Source organism: Callionymus lyra, chromosome 10 (assembly GCF_982586985.1).
Source record: "Callionymus lyra chromosome 10, fCalLyr1.hap1.1, whole genome shotgun sequence".
Lineage (NCBI taxonomy): Eukaryota > Metazoa > Chordata > Actinopteri > Syngnathiformes > Callionymidae > Callionymus > Callionymus lyra.
In genome coordinates this window covers 7,333,813-7,349,798 of record NC_141827.1, presented here as the reverse complement: position 1 = coordinate 7,349,798, position 15,986 = coordinate 7,333,813, and the positions used below count along the sequence as shown (strand labels likewise).

Below are 15,986 nucleotides of genomic sequence, written 5' to 3'. Positions count from 1 at the left end.
GAGCGAGTTGGTGACCCACACCAGCCCGAGCACCGTGTAGGTCTTCTTGATGGTGCAGATCTTGGTGTGGTGCAGCGGGAACATGATGGCCACGTAAGACTCCAGGCCCATGAGGGCCAGCGTGAGCGGCATGTTCAGGTTGACCAGGATGGCGGAGACGATCAGCAGAAGGCAGAGCGAGCCGTTGAAGCTGTGGATGGTGAAGCTGATCACCTGCAGGATGGCGAGCAGGCAGAGCAGGATGATGTCGTTGACCACCAGGTGGATGAAGATGATGTAGCGAGGGTTGGTGTTCAGCACCTTCACACACGGAAGGACAGCAGCGCCTTCAAGTTAAATAACATTTCAAACGTTGAAACTTTTATCATTTCTCTATTGAAAAGTTGAATTTGTTCAACCCTTGTGTTAACTCAGGGTCAAGGTGACCCGGTCGCCCCGAAAACAAATATGTTTGATGTATCCCTTGTTTTGCCTCAGGGTCAAGGTCTATTATACCTACGCTTTAATATTGAATTTAAAAAGACGATGAGCGGCTCAGGGCTCGACTAGATTAGTCTGTTAAGATCCCACTATTACACAGACATTTTCAAACGGAATTGAAAAATCCACAAATAAAAACAAATAGAATCTACATATTCTATTCTTCCAGTAGTATCAGAATATCAAACACTATGTTTAAAAAGATTAAATTTAAGTTTAAAGTGAATTGTTTTTTAAAAATATCTCAAAATGTAACCTTTTAATATCAAAAATGTTGAATTAAATGATTAAAAAACAACTAAAGGCATAAACGACAACAACATTTGTCCCACTGACCTGGTACTGCCTGAAGGTGTGGATCAACAGTCCGTTGAAGCAGCTGATGGAGGCGCACAGGATCACCGTGATGGAGTTCTCCACCATGAACACGGACCATCTCTCCGGGGCCGCTCCGGTCGTCAGGTTCCTGGAGACGTTCATTTCTGTGACGGAGAGAGAGTCTGGACTTGGACCGGGTTGGCGGTCCGGCCTGCAACGACCCGGGAACGGAACTGAATGAATGAAGGTGAGAGAGAAGCTCATATGGATGCATTTATCAAGCAGGAATGTGAAAACATGTGCGTCTACTTCGTCAAGATCATGACAGAAACGATGAGTCAGCATGTCATAGAAGATAAGGTCACATTGATGAAAACATGGAGATACTTGAAAATGCTTCTGTTATGAGGGCGCTGGTGTCCGTCCCAGCTACTCAGGGTGAGCTCTGCACGTTTCTGAGCAGTAGGGAGGAAACCTGAGTGGAAGCAAGAACGAGGGAGAAACAAACTGAGAAGAATAAACGTCTTCTCTTGTTTGTCCAGTTACTGGTTCTTAGAATAAACTGGAGGGACTGAGATGAGGATATTAACTTCACTAATAATAATTAACTAAACAACAATTTTTATTTTCAAACCTGCCTGAGGTGTCGACTGCTGGGTGACGAGAGGGAGCAGCGGAGCTCCACCAGTGTGATGAAGATGAAGATGAAGATGATAAAATAGATAAAATAAAGATGAAGATGAAGACAAAGACGAAGACGAAGATGATAAAAAAGATAAAATAAAGATGAAGATGAAGACAAAGACGAAGACGAAGATGATAAAAAAGATAAAATAAAGATGAAGATGAAGATAAAGATAAAGATAAAGATAAAGATAAAAGATGAAGACGAAGACGAAAAAAAGATAAAATAAAGATGAAGAGGAAGATAAAGATAAAGACGAGGATGAAGATGAAGACGAAAAAAAGATTAAATAAAGATGAAAATAAAGATAAAATTAAGATGAAATAAAATATGAAATAAAGATGAAAAAGAGGATGAAGATGCAGATGAAAAGCTAAGGATGAAAATCAAGATAAAGATGAAGATGAAGATAAAGATAAAGATAAAGATAAAGATAAAGATAAAGATAAAGATAAAGATAAAAGATGAAGACGAAGACGAAAAAAAGATAAAATAAAGATGAAGAGGAAGATAAAGATAAAGACTAGGATGAAGATGAAGACGAAAAAAGATTAACTAAAGATGAAAATAAAGATAAAATGAAGATGAAATAAAATATGAAATAAAGATGAAGAAGAGGATGAAGATGAAGATGAAAATAAGAGGAAGCTAAGGATGAAAATCAAGATAAAGATGAAGATGAAGATGAGGATGAAGATGGTGTAGCTGCAGAGTCATAACTCTGGTGCCGGTCAGTCCAGTCCACTGTGACTCATGCAACCAGGACCACAGCAGGACCAGACCTGAGTTCAACCTGAGCCACAGGTGGAGTCAGAACCTGCTGTAGCTCGTCTGGACTCTTATAGACCCAGATGCTGTAGGTGTGTGTGTGAGTGTGTATGTCACAGTTGTGTGTGAGAGTGTAGATGTGTGAGTGTGTATGTCACAGTTGTGTGTGAGAGAGTAGATGTGTGAGTGTGTATGTCACAGTTGTGTGTGAGAGAGTAGATGTGTGAGTGTGTATGTCACAGTTGTGTGTGAGAGAGTAGATGTGTGAGTGTGTATGTCACAGTTGTGTGTGAGAGAGTAGATGTGTGAGTGTGTATGTCACAGTTGTGTGTGAGAGAGTAGATGTGTGAGTGTGTATGTCACAGTTGTGTGTGAGAGAGTAGATGTGTGAGTGTGTATGTCACAGTTGTGTGTGAGAGAGTAGATGTGTGAGTGTGTATGTCACAGTTGTGTGTGAGAGAGTAGATGTGTGAGTGTGTATGTCAGAGTTGTGTGTGAGAGTGTAGATGAGTGAGTGTGTATGTCACAGTTGTGTGTGAGAGTGTAGATGTGTGAGTGTGTATGTCACAGTTGTGTGTGAGAGAGTAGATGTGTGAGTGTGTATGTCAGAGTTGTGTGTGAGAGTGTAGATGAGTGAGTGTGTATGTCACAGTTGTGTGTGAGAGAGTAGATGTGTGAGTGTGTATGTCACAGTTGTGTGTGAGAGAGTAGATGTGTGAGTGTGTATGTCACAGTTGTGTGTGAGAGAGTAGATGTGTGAGTGTGTATGTCACAGTTGTGTGTGAGAGAGTAGATGTGTGAGTGTGTATGTCACAGTTGTGTGTGAGAGTGTAGATGTGTGAGTGTGTATGTCACAGTTGTGTGTGAGAGAGTAGATGTGTGTGTGTATATGTCACAGTTGTGTGTGAGAGAGTAGATGTGTGAGTGTATATGTCACAGTTGTGTGTGAGAGAGTAGATGTGTGAGTGTGTATGTCACAGTTGTGTGTGAGAGTGTAGATGTGTGAGTGTGTATGTCACAGTTGTGTGTGAGAGAGTAGATGTGTGTGTGTGTATGTCACAGTTGTGTGTGAGAGAGTAGATGTGTGAGTGTGTATGTCACAGTTATGTGTGAGAGAGTAGATGTGTGTGTGTGTATGTCACAGTTGTGTGTGAGAGAGTAGATGTGTCAGTGTGTATGTCACAGTTGTGTGTGAGAGTGTAGATGTGTGAGTGTGTATGTCACAGTTGTGTGTGAGAGAGTAGATGTGTGTGTGTGTATGTCACAGTTGTGTGTGAGAGAGTAGATGTGTGAGTGTGTATGTCACAGTTGTGTGTGAGAGAGTAGATGTGTGAGTGTGTATGTCACAGTTGTGTGTGAGAGAGTAGATGTGTGAGTGTGTATGTCACAGTTGTGTGTGAGAGAGTAGATGTGTGAGTGTGTATGTCACAGTTGTGTGTGAGAGAGTAGATGTGTGAGTGTGTATGTCACAGTTGTGTGTGAGAGTGTAGATGTGTGAGTGTGTATGTCACAGTTGTGTGTGAGAGAGTAGATGTGTGTGTGTGTATGTCACAGTTGTGTGTGAGAGAGTAGATGTGTGAGTGTGTATGTCACAGTTGTGTGTGAGAGAGTAGATGTGTGAGTGTGTATGTCACAGTTGTGTGTGAGAGAGTAGATGTGTGAGTGTGTATGTCACAGTTGTGTGTGAGAGTGTAGATGTGTGAGTGTGTATGTCACAGTTGTGTGTGAGAGAGTAGATGTGTGAGTGTGTATGTCACAGTTGTGTGTGAGAGAGTAGATGTGTGAGTGTGTATGTCACAGTTGTGTGTGAGAGTGTAGATGTATGAGTGTGTATGTCAGAGTTGTGTGTGAGAGTGTAGATGAGTGAGTGTGTATGTCAGAGTTGTGTGTGAGTGTAGATGTGTGAGTGTGTATGTCACAGTTGTGTGTGAGAGTGTAGATGAGTGAGTGTGTATGTCAGAGTTGTGTGTGAGAGTGTAGATGTGTGAGTGTGTATGTCACAGTTGTGTGTGAGAGTGTAGATGTGTGAGTGTGTATGTCACAGTTGTGTGTGAGAGTGTAGATGTATGAGTGTGTATGTCAGAGTTGTGTGTGAGAGTGTAGATGAGTGAGTGTGTATGTCAGAGTTGTGTGTGAGAGTGTAGATGTGTGAGTGTGTATGTCACAGTTGTGTGTGAGAGTGTAGATGAGTGAGTGTGTATGTCACAGTTGTGTGTGAGAGTGTAGATGAGTGAGTGTGTATGTCAGAGTTGTGTGTGAGAGTGTGTGTGTGTGAGTGTGTATGTCACAGTTGTGTGTGAGAGAGTAGATGTGTGAGTGTGTATGTCACAGTTGTGTGTGAGAGAGTAGATGTGTGAGTGTGTATGTCACAGTTGTGTGTGAGAGTGTAGATGTGTGAGTGTGTATGTCACAGTTGTGTGTGAGAGAGTAGATGTGTGAGTGTGTATGTCACAGTTGTGTGTGAGAGAGTAGATGTGTGAGTGTGTATGTCACAGTTGTGTGTGAGAGTGTAGATGTGTGAGTGTGTATGTCAGAGTTGTGTGTGAGAGTGTGTGTGTGAGTGTGTATGTCATAGTTGTGTGTGAGAGTGTGTGTGTGAGTGTGTATGTCACAGTTGTGTGTGAGAGAGTAGATGTGTGAGTGTGTATGTCACAGTTGTGTGTGAGAGAGTAGATGTGTGAGTGTGTATGTCACAGTTGTGTGTGAGAGTGTAGATGTGTGAGTGTGTATGTCACAGTTGTGTGTGAGAGAGTAGATGTGTGAGTGTGTATGTCACAGTTGTGTGTGAGAGAGTAGATGTGTGAGTGTGTATGTCACAGTTGTGTGTGAGAGAGTAGATGTGTGAGTGTGTATGTCAGAGTTGTGTGTGAGAGTGTAGATGTGTGAGTGTGTATGTCACAGTTGTGTGTGAGAGAGTAGATGTGTGAGTGTGTATGTCACAGTTGTGTGTGAGAGTGTGTGTGTGAGTGTGTATGTCACAGTTGTGTGTGAGAGAGTAGATGTGTGAGTGTGTATGTCACAGTTGTGTGTGAGAGAGTAGATGTGTGAGTATGTATGTCACAGTTGTGTGTGAGAGAGTAGATGTGTGAGTGTGTATGTCACAGTTGTGTGTGAGAGTGTGTGTGTGAGTGTGTATGTCACAGTTGTGTGAGAGAGTAGATGTGTGAGTGTGTATGTCACAGTTGTGTGTGAGAGAGTAGATGTGTGAGTGTGTATGTCACAGTTGTGTGTGAGAGAGTAGATGTGTGAGTGTGTACGTCACAGTTGTGTGTGAGAGAATAGATGTGTGAGTGTGTATGTCACAGTTGTGTGTGAGAGAGTAGATGTGTGAGTGTGTATGTCACAGTTGTGTGTGAGAGAGTAGATGTGTGAGTGTGTATGTCACAGTTGTGTGTGAGAGAGTAGATGTGTGAGTGTGTATGTCACAGTTGTGTGTGAGAGAGTAGATGTGTGAGTGTGTATGTCACAGTTGTGTGTGAGAGTGTAGATGTGTGAGTGTGTATGTCACAGTTGTGTGTGAGAGTGTGTGTGTGAGTGTGTATGTCACAGTTGTGTGTGATAGAGTAGATGTGTGAGTGTGTATGTCACAGTTGTGTGTGAGAGTGTAGATGTGTGAGTGTGTATGTCACAGTTGTGTGTGAGAGTGTAGATGTGTGAGTGTGTATGTCACAGTTGTGTGTGAGAGAGTAGATGTGTGAGTGTGTATGTCACAGTTGTGTGTGAGAGAGTAGATGTGTGAGTGTGTATGTCACAGTTGTGTGTGAGAGAATAGATGTGTGAGTGTGTATGTCACAGTTGTGTGTGAGAGAGTAGATGTGTGAGTGTGTATGTCACAGTTGTGTGTGAGAGAGTAGATGTGTGAGTGTGTATGTCACAGTTGTGTGTGAGAGAGTAGATGTGTGAGTGTGTATGTCACAGTTGTGTGTGAGAGAGTAGATGTGTGAGTGTGTATGTCACAGTTGTGTGTGAGAGTGTAGATGTGTGAGTGTGTATGTCACAGTTGTGTGTGAGAGAGTAGATGTGTGAGTGTGTATGTCACAGTTGTGTGTGAGAGAGTAGATGTGTGAGTGTGTATGTCACAGTTGTGTGTGAGAGAGTAGATGTGTGAGTGTGTATGTCACAGTTGTGTGTGAGAGTGTAGATGTGTGAGTGTGTATGTCACAGTTGTGTCAGTGTGTGTGTGTGTGTGTTAAAGTAGGGTGTGTTCAGTCCACAGTTCAATCTGAACTTGTTGTGATGATGAAAATGATGATTTATGGCTAATATAATAATATTCTCCTCTTTTTTGTCCAGGAAAAATCATAGAATCTTAACTTATGTCATTTATTATTGTATTTTTGAAATGTTTACACTAGCGGTCGAACGGCAGGATGTGTTTGGAAGAATAAAGTGTCATCAGAATATTTAATGGTAGAATTGAACTTACAATAATAATTGAATTCAATAATATGTATATTAAAAGGTTGAATTGGTTTGTATTGAATAATTGAATTAAAACGTGTGTTTGTTTTTTTTACACCTAGACTGTTATATTGTATTTATATTAATTCAAATGATATAATATATGCAATACATTCTAAATTCAATACTTTGAAAGCTAATTCATGAATTGACGCCTCAGTTCTTTGACATCGTCATGTGATCGTCTGCATGTCGCATGATTGGCTGAAAGTTTAATTAAGTGGTTCGATATTGTCTGGTGTCTTTTATACCAACTTTTTGATATTGAATTTAAAAGGCTAGGAATGAATTTAGAATTTTATTATTATTATATTTATTTTACAATTACAAAAATTAAAATATCAAACTTTGACGTATACATTTATTTTGAAAACATTTATTCAATTACATAAATAAAAAAAATTCAACCTTTTTAAATATACAAATTATTATTATTATTCAATGATAGAAAAATACAACATTTTATAAAAGTTTATTTTAATCAACATATCAACACAGACGTTTGAAAACCAGCAGGTGGCGTCACTGAGAGCAGCGGGAGAGCAAAAGAGACGTCATGACTGTTGCGCAACACAGGACCAGAGCGGCGACTTTACGGGGTGTTGTGGGGAGGAATATCTCCCTCTAGAGGTGCGGAGGGGAAGTGCGGCGTGTTCGGACCGCCGGGTCACTTGAGCCTACACAGCAGGTGTCCCATCAGGTGCCTCCTGAAGGTGTTGTCTCGAAACCCGTAGATGATAGAGCTGATGGAGCGCGGCAGGATGTGCACCACGACGTAGATGGAGAACCAGATGTCTCTGGTGTGCTGAGGGAACAGGCGGAACAGGATCTTGGTCAACTGTGGCGCGGCGTAGGTGGTCATGCACAGCAGCAGCTGGAAGCCGTGCAGCAGGATAGTGTTCCGGGCCTTCCTGATGTCCTTGCTGGCCGACTTGGCCGTGAAGAGGATCTTGAAGTAGGCGTAGAACAGCGTGCCCCACACCACCGACAGCAGCACCATGTAGGTGGCGTCTCGCTTCGGGACCACGGCCGGATGCGGGAACACCGTCGTTCTGTGGCAGAAGACGAAGGTGGAGAAGAAGGCGGCGGGCTGAGTCGCTACCGTGAGGAAGAGGTCGGGGAGAACAGACACCATGGTGGTGACCCAGATCATAGCGATCAGAACCAGCACCCTCCTCACCGTGCAGATGCGAGCGTGGTGCAGCGGCAGGCAGATGGCGATGTAGCACTCCAGCGCCATGCCGGCCAGATTGAGCGGCGTGTTCTCGGTGGCGAGGAGGGAGATCAGGACGGGCACGCAGCAGAACAACACCGTCATACGGTAGGGGCTGTAGCTCATGATGAAGAGGAAGATGGTCATGGACACCTGCAGGATGTCGTTCATGACCAGGTGGATGAAGAGGACGTAGCGAGGGTTGGAGCGAAGGATCTGCAGAGAAGAGTCACGTCAGGACAGGTCTGACCCCAACACCGAGGTCCAGGTCTGGATCTCAACAGGACTTCAACACTGGACCTCACATGAACCTTGTTTGTACTTTAGCTGGACACAATTTGAACCTCAACCGGGTCTCAGCTGGACCCTAACTAAACCTCTCTGGACACAGATGTACTTCAACCAGGGCCTCTTTCTCTGAGCCTTGAACCTGATCCGGACCACAACCATACATTAAAATGAACCTCATCTGGACCTTAACTCAGGGCCGGGTCTAGGCAGGGGCAAGAGGGGGCCTGGGGCCTCAAATAAATGTTGTGCCCCCTCAAACTTACATGTAAGTAAGTAAGTAACAGCACAATGCCCCCTCAAGATTTGTGGCTGCCCCCTCATACATGCCTGTCTAGACCCGGCCCTTAACTGAACATCTTTAAACCCTCACCTGAAAATCAATAGAGCCTAACCTGAACCCTGTTTGTATATATATATATATATATATATATATATATATATATATATATATATATATATATATATACAGTATATAGATCAAACTGTCCTCATCTGAGAACAACTCAAAATCAATATAAACTGAACCTCATCTCCTCAACTGGACCTTAACTAAAACTCTCTAGACCTCCAGGGGTTCTCTCAACTAGACCTGTTTCTACCTGATCTGTAACTCAATTTGACCTTCTCTGGCCCTTGTCTGGCCCTTGTTTATAGCTCATCTCAACTAAAGCATACCTTTAAATTAACCTCATCTGGACCTTAACAAAACATCTATGTACCCTCAACTGAACCTGAACAGGACCTGATGGCTACTCATTATAAATCTAAACTGAACCTCAACTTGACCTCAACTAAACATCTTTGAACCCTAAACTTAAATTCAACCGAACCATAACCACCACCTCTAAACTGAACTTTCAGCTGAACCTCATCTGTAACCGAGCCGAGCCTCAATTTGACCTCCCCTGACCCCTGTGTGGACCTCAGATGGAGCTCTTCTGAATCATCCACAACTGAAATGGACGTTCGTGGTTCAACATGGTCAGGTGTGTTTTTTCTCACCTGGTGTTTGAAGAAGGTGTACACGACCGAGACGTTGACGTAGCCCATGCAGAACCCCAGGAACACCACCACCATGTTGTTGACCACGGCCTGCAGCACAGAGTTCTGTCTGGGAGCCACCAGAGTCACGTTGGCGGACGAAAGGTTCATCCCTGCAGGTCGTGGACTGAAGCGAGTCGACCCGAGTCCTGCTGGTGGTCCAAGAAAACCCGGATCACATATGCCCGCCCACAGCAGGTCTTCAGTCCAAACACGTCTGCAGGAACATCTGATAATAAAACGCTTCTTCCAACTAACATCTAATATTCTAAGCTACAAACTGATTTTTAAATGATGATGATCAAAATAAATAACACACAAATAAAATAAAAAAAAACGTTTTAAAGAGTAATAGAAATATCTCATAACAATAACATAACATCATTATTATAACTATAATAACTCTATCTGAAGGACTACGACTCTGTCTTCAGTCCAACATCTTCATGGCTTCAGTGCGGACTGAAGACAACAACCACTCACCTGAGGCTCAGATGTCCTTCTGAAGCAGACGCTTCTCATAAATACACTCTCGAGTGTGTGTCTGTGTGAGAGTGCACATGTGGTTGTCTGCGTGTGAGTGAGTGTGTCACCATGTGAGTTTGTGTGTGTGACATTGTGAGTGTGTGTGTGATGGTGTGAGTGTATGACATTGTGAGTGCATGTGTTTATGGTGGTGTGTGTGTGATGGTGTGAGTGTATGACATTGTGAGTGCATGTGTTTATGGGGGTGTGTTTATGGTGGTGTGTGTGTGATGGTGTGAGTGTATGACATTGTGAGTGCATGTGTTTATGGGGGTGTGTTTATGGTGGTGTGTGTGTGATGGTGTGAGTGTATGACATTGTGAGTGCATGTGTTTATGGGGGTGTGTTTATGGTGGTGTGTGTGTGATGGTGTGAGTGTATGACCTTTTGAGTGCATATGTTTGTGATGGTGTGAGTCTGTGATTGTATGATGGTTTGAGTATGTGTGTGTGGGTGTGTGTGTGTGTGTGTGTGTGGGTGGGATTGTTTGTGTGTGCGTTTGTTTGTGACGGTGTGAGTGTAGGATGGTTTGAGTGCGTGTGATTATGATGGTTTGAGTATGTGTGTGTGTGTGTGTGTGTGTGTGCGTTTGTTTGTGACGGTGTGAGTGTAGGATGGTGTGAGTGCATGTGATTATGATGGTGTGTGTGTGATGGTGTGAGTGTATGACATTGTGAGTGCATATGTTTGTGATGGTGTGAGTCTGTGATTTTATGAGTGTATGATGGTATGAGTGCATGTGTTTATGATGAGTGAATGATGTGTGTGTGTGTGTGTGTGTGTGTGTGTGGGAGTGAATGTGTCTGACTCGTCTTCTGATCACATGCGAATTGTTGAGGGTTTTTCTCAGCTCAAGAAACTCACATGAAAAACTTTATTTAAAATAAATCGTAACGTACATTGGACTTTGGTCGTGTGTAGCTTCTGTCATAGACGTCGCGGCGCTCTGGAGCACGACCTGAACACCAGATGGCGTCGCAGGTACTTCCTGAAGGTTCTGTCTCGCACCCCGTAGACGACGGGGCTGATGGAGCGCGGCAGCACGTAGATGACTATGTAGCAGACGAAGCTGGAGTCGTTGCTGTACTTGGGGAATAACTTCTGCAGGCTCAGGCGCAGCAGAGGCTCGAGGTACGTGGCCACGCACAGCATGACCTGGAAGCCGTGCAGCAAGATGGTGTTCCGGGCCTTCCTGGCATCGTTCTTCGTCGTCGTCACCGTGAAGAGGATCTTGAAGTAGGTGTACAGCACCACCAGCCACACGATGGACAGGTACAGGATGTAGGTGATGTCCCGTTTCCTGAGGATGTGCGGGTTTCTGAAGACCGTTTCCCGGATGCAGAAGACTCTGGATCTGAAGAAGTCCGGCGATTCTGTCGCCAGGGCGATGAACAGGTCTGGGAGGACCGAGAGCACGCTGGTGGTCCAGATGAGCCCGATGAGGACCCTGGTCCGTCTGATGGTGCAGATCTGGACGTGGTGCAGCGGCAGGCAGATGGCGATGTAGCACTCCACCGCCATGCAGGCCAGGTTGAGCGGCGTGTTCTCGGTGGCAAACAGCGCCAGCAGGATCAAGATGGCGCAGAAGGAGGTGTTGATGGTGTAGAGTGTGTAGCTGATGACGAAGAGGAAGATGGTCAGAGACACCTGGATCATGTCGTTGACCACCAGGTGGAGGAAGAGGATGTAGCGAGGGTTTGTGTAGAAGACCTGCAGAGTAAAGGGTTCTGGTCATATGTCAACAGTGTCATCAGAATATTGATGATAGAATTTGACATTTATGATGTTGAAACCTGGATTTTTTTTTCTTTTCATTTTTTATTTAAATGTTTTAGTAAACAATTACTTTTTTTGAACCATTTAGTTCAATCATTTGTCCCTCCCCCACCCTCATACTAACACCAGACCAGGTGAGGAGGAAGCTCAGGAAGGCTACTGGCCCTGACGGTATCAACTCCAGGCTACTCAAGGACTGCACATCCTAGGGAGCCTAACCACTCCAGGCCAGTGGCCCTAACCTCCGGCCTAATGAAGACCATAGAGAGGATCGTACTTACCCACCTACGTGGGTAATGCGATGGACCCTCTGCAGTTCCCTTACCGGCCTGGAATCGTTGTGGAGGATGCGGTCATCTACCTGCAGGTCCCTCACACACCGAGAGTCTGCTGGCAACACTGTGGGAGTTATGTTTTTTTAATTCTCCAGTGCTTTTACTACAATCCAGCCAGCGCTGCTCAGGGGGAGGCTGTAAGGTGCTGAGGTTGACCGTCACCTTGCTGCATGGTCCATTGACTACCTCACCAAAAGACCGCAGTACGTGAGGCTTTGTGACTGTGTCGGATGTGGTAGTCCGCAGCACGGGGGCTCCACAGGGTACAGTGCTGGCTCCTTTTCTTTTTTCAATGTACACCTCGGACTTCTGCCACAACACTGCCACCTGCCACCTCCAGAAGTTCTCAGACGACACAGCCATCGTTGGCTGTGTGTCCAAGGGGGACGACCTGTAATACAGGGAGGTCATCGCCAACTTCGTCGCCTGGTGTGAGCGGAACCACCTACAAATCAATGCCACCAAGACGAAGGAGGTGGTGATCGACTACAGCAGGAGGGCTCCAGCAACAGCGCCGGTGAACATCCAGGGGTTGGACATTGAAAAGGTGGAGGTGTACAAATACCTTGGTGTTCACCTCAACAGCAAGCTGGACTGGTCCCACAACACCGATGCCCTGTACAAGAGGGGTCAAAGTCGTCTCCATCTGCTGAAAAGACTGAGGTCCTCCGGGTGTGTGCAGGAATCTATTAAAGACTTTTTATGACTCTGTGGTGGCTTCTACAATCTTCTATGCTGTTGTCTGTTGGGGCCGTGGCGGCTCAGAGAGGGACTTAACAAACTGGTCAGGAGAGCTGCCTCATTCCTGGACTGTTCTCTGGACTCCCTTGAGGTGGTGGGTGAGAGGAGGACGTTGTACAAACTAACATCTATCATGAACAACTCCTCTCAGTCCCTCCACACTACTGCGCGAGCCTTGAGCAGCTCCTTCAGTCACCGACTCTTGCACCCCAGGTGCGAAAAGGAACACTTTCTTCACGGAGGCCATTCATCCCAACCACAGTCAGACTCTACAACAACCCGCCTTAAACTCAAACGTACTTCACTTCCTCCTCTTCTGGTTCGGCTATTCAGGGAATACTCCATTCCTGTGCAATCATTTCTCAGCATAATGCACTTTTTTACTGTCAGGCTTCGCACCACTTTGATTATGGTGTTACTGGTCGGTGTTTCAGTGATGTGTGTGTGGCTGATGTTGTTCTTGCTTTCGTTCATGTGTGTTTACTTTGGTGTTCTGTCTTTTGTCCCTGTTAAATGTTTTTGTTCTGCTGCACGTGTGAAATTTCCTCGCTGTGGGATCAATAAAGTCTAATCTATCGATCTATCTATCTGACAACCAATGTCAAACCAACATTTTTATATTGAATTTAAAAGGTTACATATGATAAAATAAGGAATTTAGAACATTTGTTTTCGAATTTTTGGAATTAAAATATCAAACTCTATGTGTAAAAAGGCATATATTTTAAAACTTCTTTTTATTTAATTATATATAAAAAATAAAACCTAAAATCACAAACAATAAACCATTCAATATAGAAATGATTATTAAATATACATATATAAAATAATAATATATCAAATAACATGCAAAAAGTAACAACTTATTTGAAACGTTCTGAAAATCTTAAATCGAATCATCTAATACTCTGACGCTGATATACGTCCATACATGACAGAGCACTCGCTGATGTTGTGGCAAATCAAGCAGAGACAAGTGTTCAAGTGACAGTAAGAAGAGAAGAAGAGCTGAGCCAAAAGACTCCATGTTTGACCACAACAGCAGTCACTGCCGTCAACCTCCTGCAGAAGAATCTCTCCAACAACCTGCACGTTCCACCTCCGCTCCACTGAAGACCAGTGATTTAGAGGAGCTGATCCTCATCCCAGCTCTTTCAGTGAGGAGAGAAGGTGGTGAGGATCCAGCTCACGACCTGAGGAGACCCCGACACGAGGAGGTCCAGCAGGCTTCGTACCGCGTGTTTCCTGAAGGTCTGGATGAGGCAGATGTTGATGTAGTTGATGGAGAGGCCCAGAAGCACCACCAGCACGTTCTTGATCACCGCCTTGGTGAAGGAGTCTCGGTACTGGATCACCGTCGTCACGTTGGACGACGCGTTCATCGTGGCTGCTCAACAAGACGGACTATTATGGTCTGTCTCTGGCTCAAGTGTGGAGGTGAACCATGACACGTGTGAGCGACCTGCAGGCGACTCACAACCATGATGCTGTGAAGCTGATAGATATAGACCCACCTGTGTGCGTCTCTGTGTATGTGTGTCTATGTGAGTGAGTGTGTGTGTGCGTCTCTGTGTATGCGTGTCTATGTGAGTGAGTGTGTGTGTGTGCGTCTCTGTGTATGTGTGTCTATGTGAGTGAGTGTGTGTGTGCGTCTCTGTGTATGTGTGTCTATGTGTGTGAGTGTGTGTGTGCGTCTCTGTGTATGTGTGTCTATGTGAGTGAGTGTGTGTGTGTGTCTCTGTGTATGTGTGTCTATGTGACTGAGTGTGTGTGTGCGTCTCTGTGTCTATGTGTGTGAGTGTGTGTGTGCGTGTGTGTGTGTGCGTCTCTGTGTATGTGTTCAATGTGTGTGAGTGTGTGTGTGTGCGTCTCTGTGTATGTGTGTCTATGTGTGTGTGTGTGTGTGTGTGTGTGCGTCTCTGTGTATGTGTGTCTATGTGTGTGTGTGTGTGTGTGTGCGTCTCTGTGTATGTGTTCAATGTGTGTGAGTGTGTGTGTGTGCGTCTCTGTGTATGTGTGTCGGTGTGTGTGTGTGCGTCTGTGTGAGTGTGTGTGTGTCTGTGTGAATGTCTCTAGATGTGTGTGTATGTCACTGTGTGAGTGTCTGTCTGTGACTATCTGTGTGTTTGTGTGTGTTTGTGTGTGTTTGTGTGTGTGCATATCCCGGGCAGGAAAAGCGAGGTCGCCTTCAGTCTCTGGAGATCCCTGGGAAGTAGAGTTTTCCAGGAAACTTTGATGTATTTTCTGTGTTTTCTTTTTGTGTTGCACTTCAGGGCCATTGCAACAGGAAGTAAACATTTTTCTCAGTTCAAGAAACTCATATGAAGAACTTTATTTATAAAAATAAATCTTTGGACGCACACAACTAGCCAAACCCTGGTCGTGTGTAGCGTCTGTCATAGACGTCACGACGCTCTGGAGCAGGAACTGAACACCAGCCGGCGTCGCAGGTACTTCCTGAAGGTTCTGTCTCGCACCCCATAGACGACGGGGCTGATGGAGCGCGGCAGCACGTAGATGACTATGTAGCAGACGAAGCTGGAGTCGTTGCTGTACTTGGGGAATAACTTCTGCAGGCTCAGGCGCAGCAGAGGCTCGAGGTACGTGGCCACGCACACCATGACCTGGATTACTGGGGTCTTTGCTAATGCTACCAGCCCAAAGCTTCCTGTAGATTTTCCTACTCTTAGTTGAGCAGCAAGTTGTTGGTGTCGCTCAGCTAGACGTTCCACCTCCGCCCTGTAGGCGTCCTCAGTGTTATATATATATATTTTTTTATTTTTTTTAGAATCCCTTATTAGTCCCGCGAGGGGAAATTCGGTAGTGCTTTTTACAGCCATTCACACATACTGATGTGAGTAGGCTGCACACTTGCGCCAAGTCTACCATCAGGAGCAATCAGGGTAAAGTGTCTTGCTCAGGGACACAACGACACAAGCTTGTCTGGAGCTGGGATTGAACCTGCAACCTTTTGGACTGCAGGCAACCACTCTACCATCTGAGCTATGTCGCCCCGAGCTTGCTGTTGACGAGGCTGCTCATCGTCTACAGACTTAATGATGGTGTTGGAACCATCTATAGGTCCGTATTCATGGGTGAGGATGGAGTAGAGGAAGGAACTCATCACACAGGCTTGTGGTACACACAGTATTCATTGCGATGGTAGAAGAGCAGTGGTTCTCGATTCCGGACGTGTTGGGGCGGGCTGATCAGGAAGTCCAGTAACCAGTAGCACGTGAGGGAACTGATGCCTGGGTCTGTAAGTTTCCTAATGAGTTGTGATGGGATGTCTGTGTTGAATGCTGAACTGAATTCTATGAACAGCCTTCTGGCGCAGATGTTTTTTTGCGAA

The 15,986-nt window shown here is 44.9% G+C and overlaps 1 protein-coding gene across 1 annotated transcript; it reads right to left on the bottom strand.

Moving 5' to 3' along the window:
- Nucleotides 1-10,709: 10,709 nt before the first annotated feature.
- On the bottom strand, nucleotides 10,710-14,016 carry LOC148070084 (odorant receptor 131-2-like). The gene is made up of 2 exons (XM_087801003.1): nucleotides 13,870-14,016; nucleotides 10,710-11,492 (listed from the first exon to the last, which is right to left on the bottom strand). The coding sequence occupies exons 1-2, from the start codon at nucleotides 14,014-14,016 to the stop codon at nucleotides 10,710-10,712; spliced, it is 930 nt and encodes a 309-aa protein (XP_087657129.1).
- Between the last annotated feature and the right edge of the window lie 1,970 nt (nucleotides 14,017-15,986).

Excerpts from the sequence above, each read along its gene's own strand:
- LOC148070084 (XM_087801003.1), bottom strand. The coding sequence starts at position 14,016 with ATGAACGCGTCGTCCAACGTGACGACGGTGATCCAGTACCGAGACTCC. Across the intron at positions 11,493-13,869 it reads AGACCTTCAGGAAACACGCG|GTCTTCTACACAAACCCTCG; the intron begins GTACGAAGCCTG and ends TTTACTCTGCAG.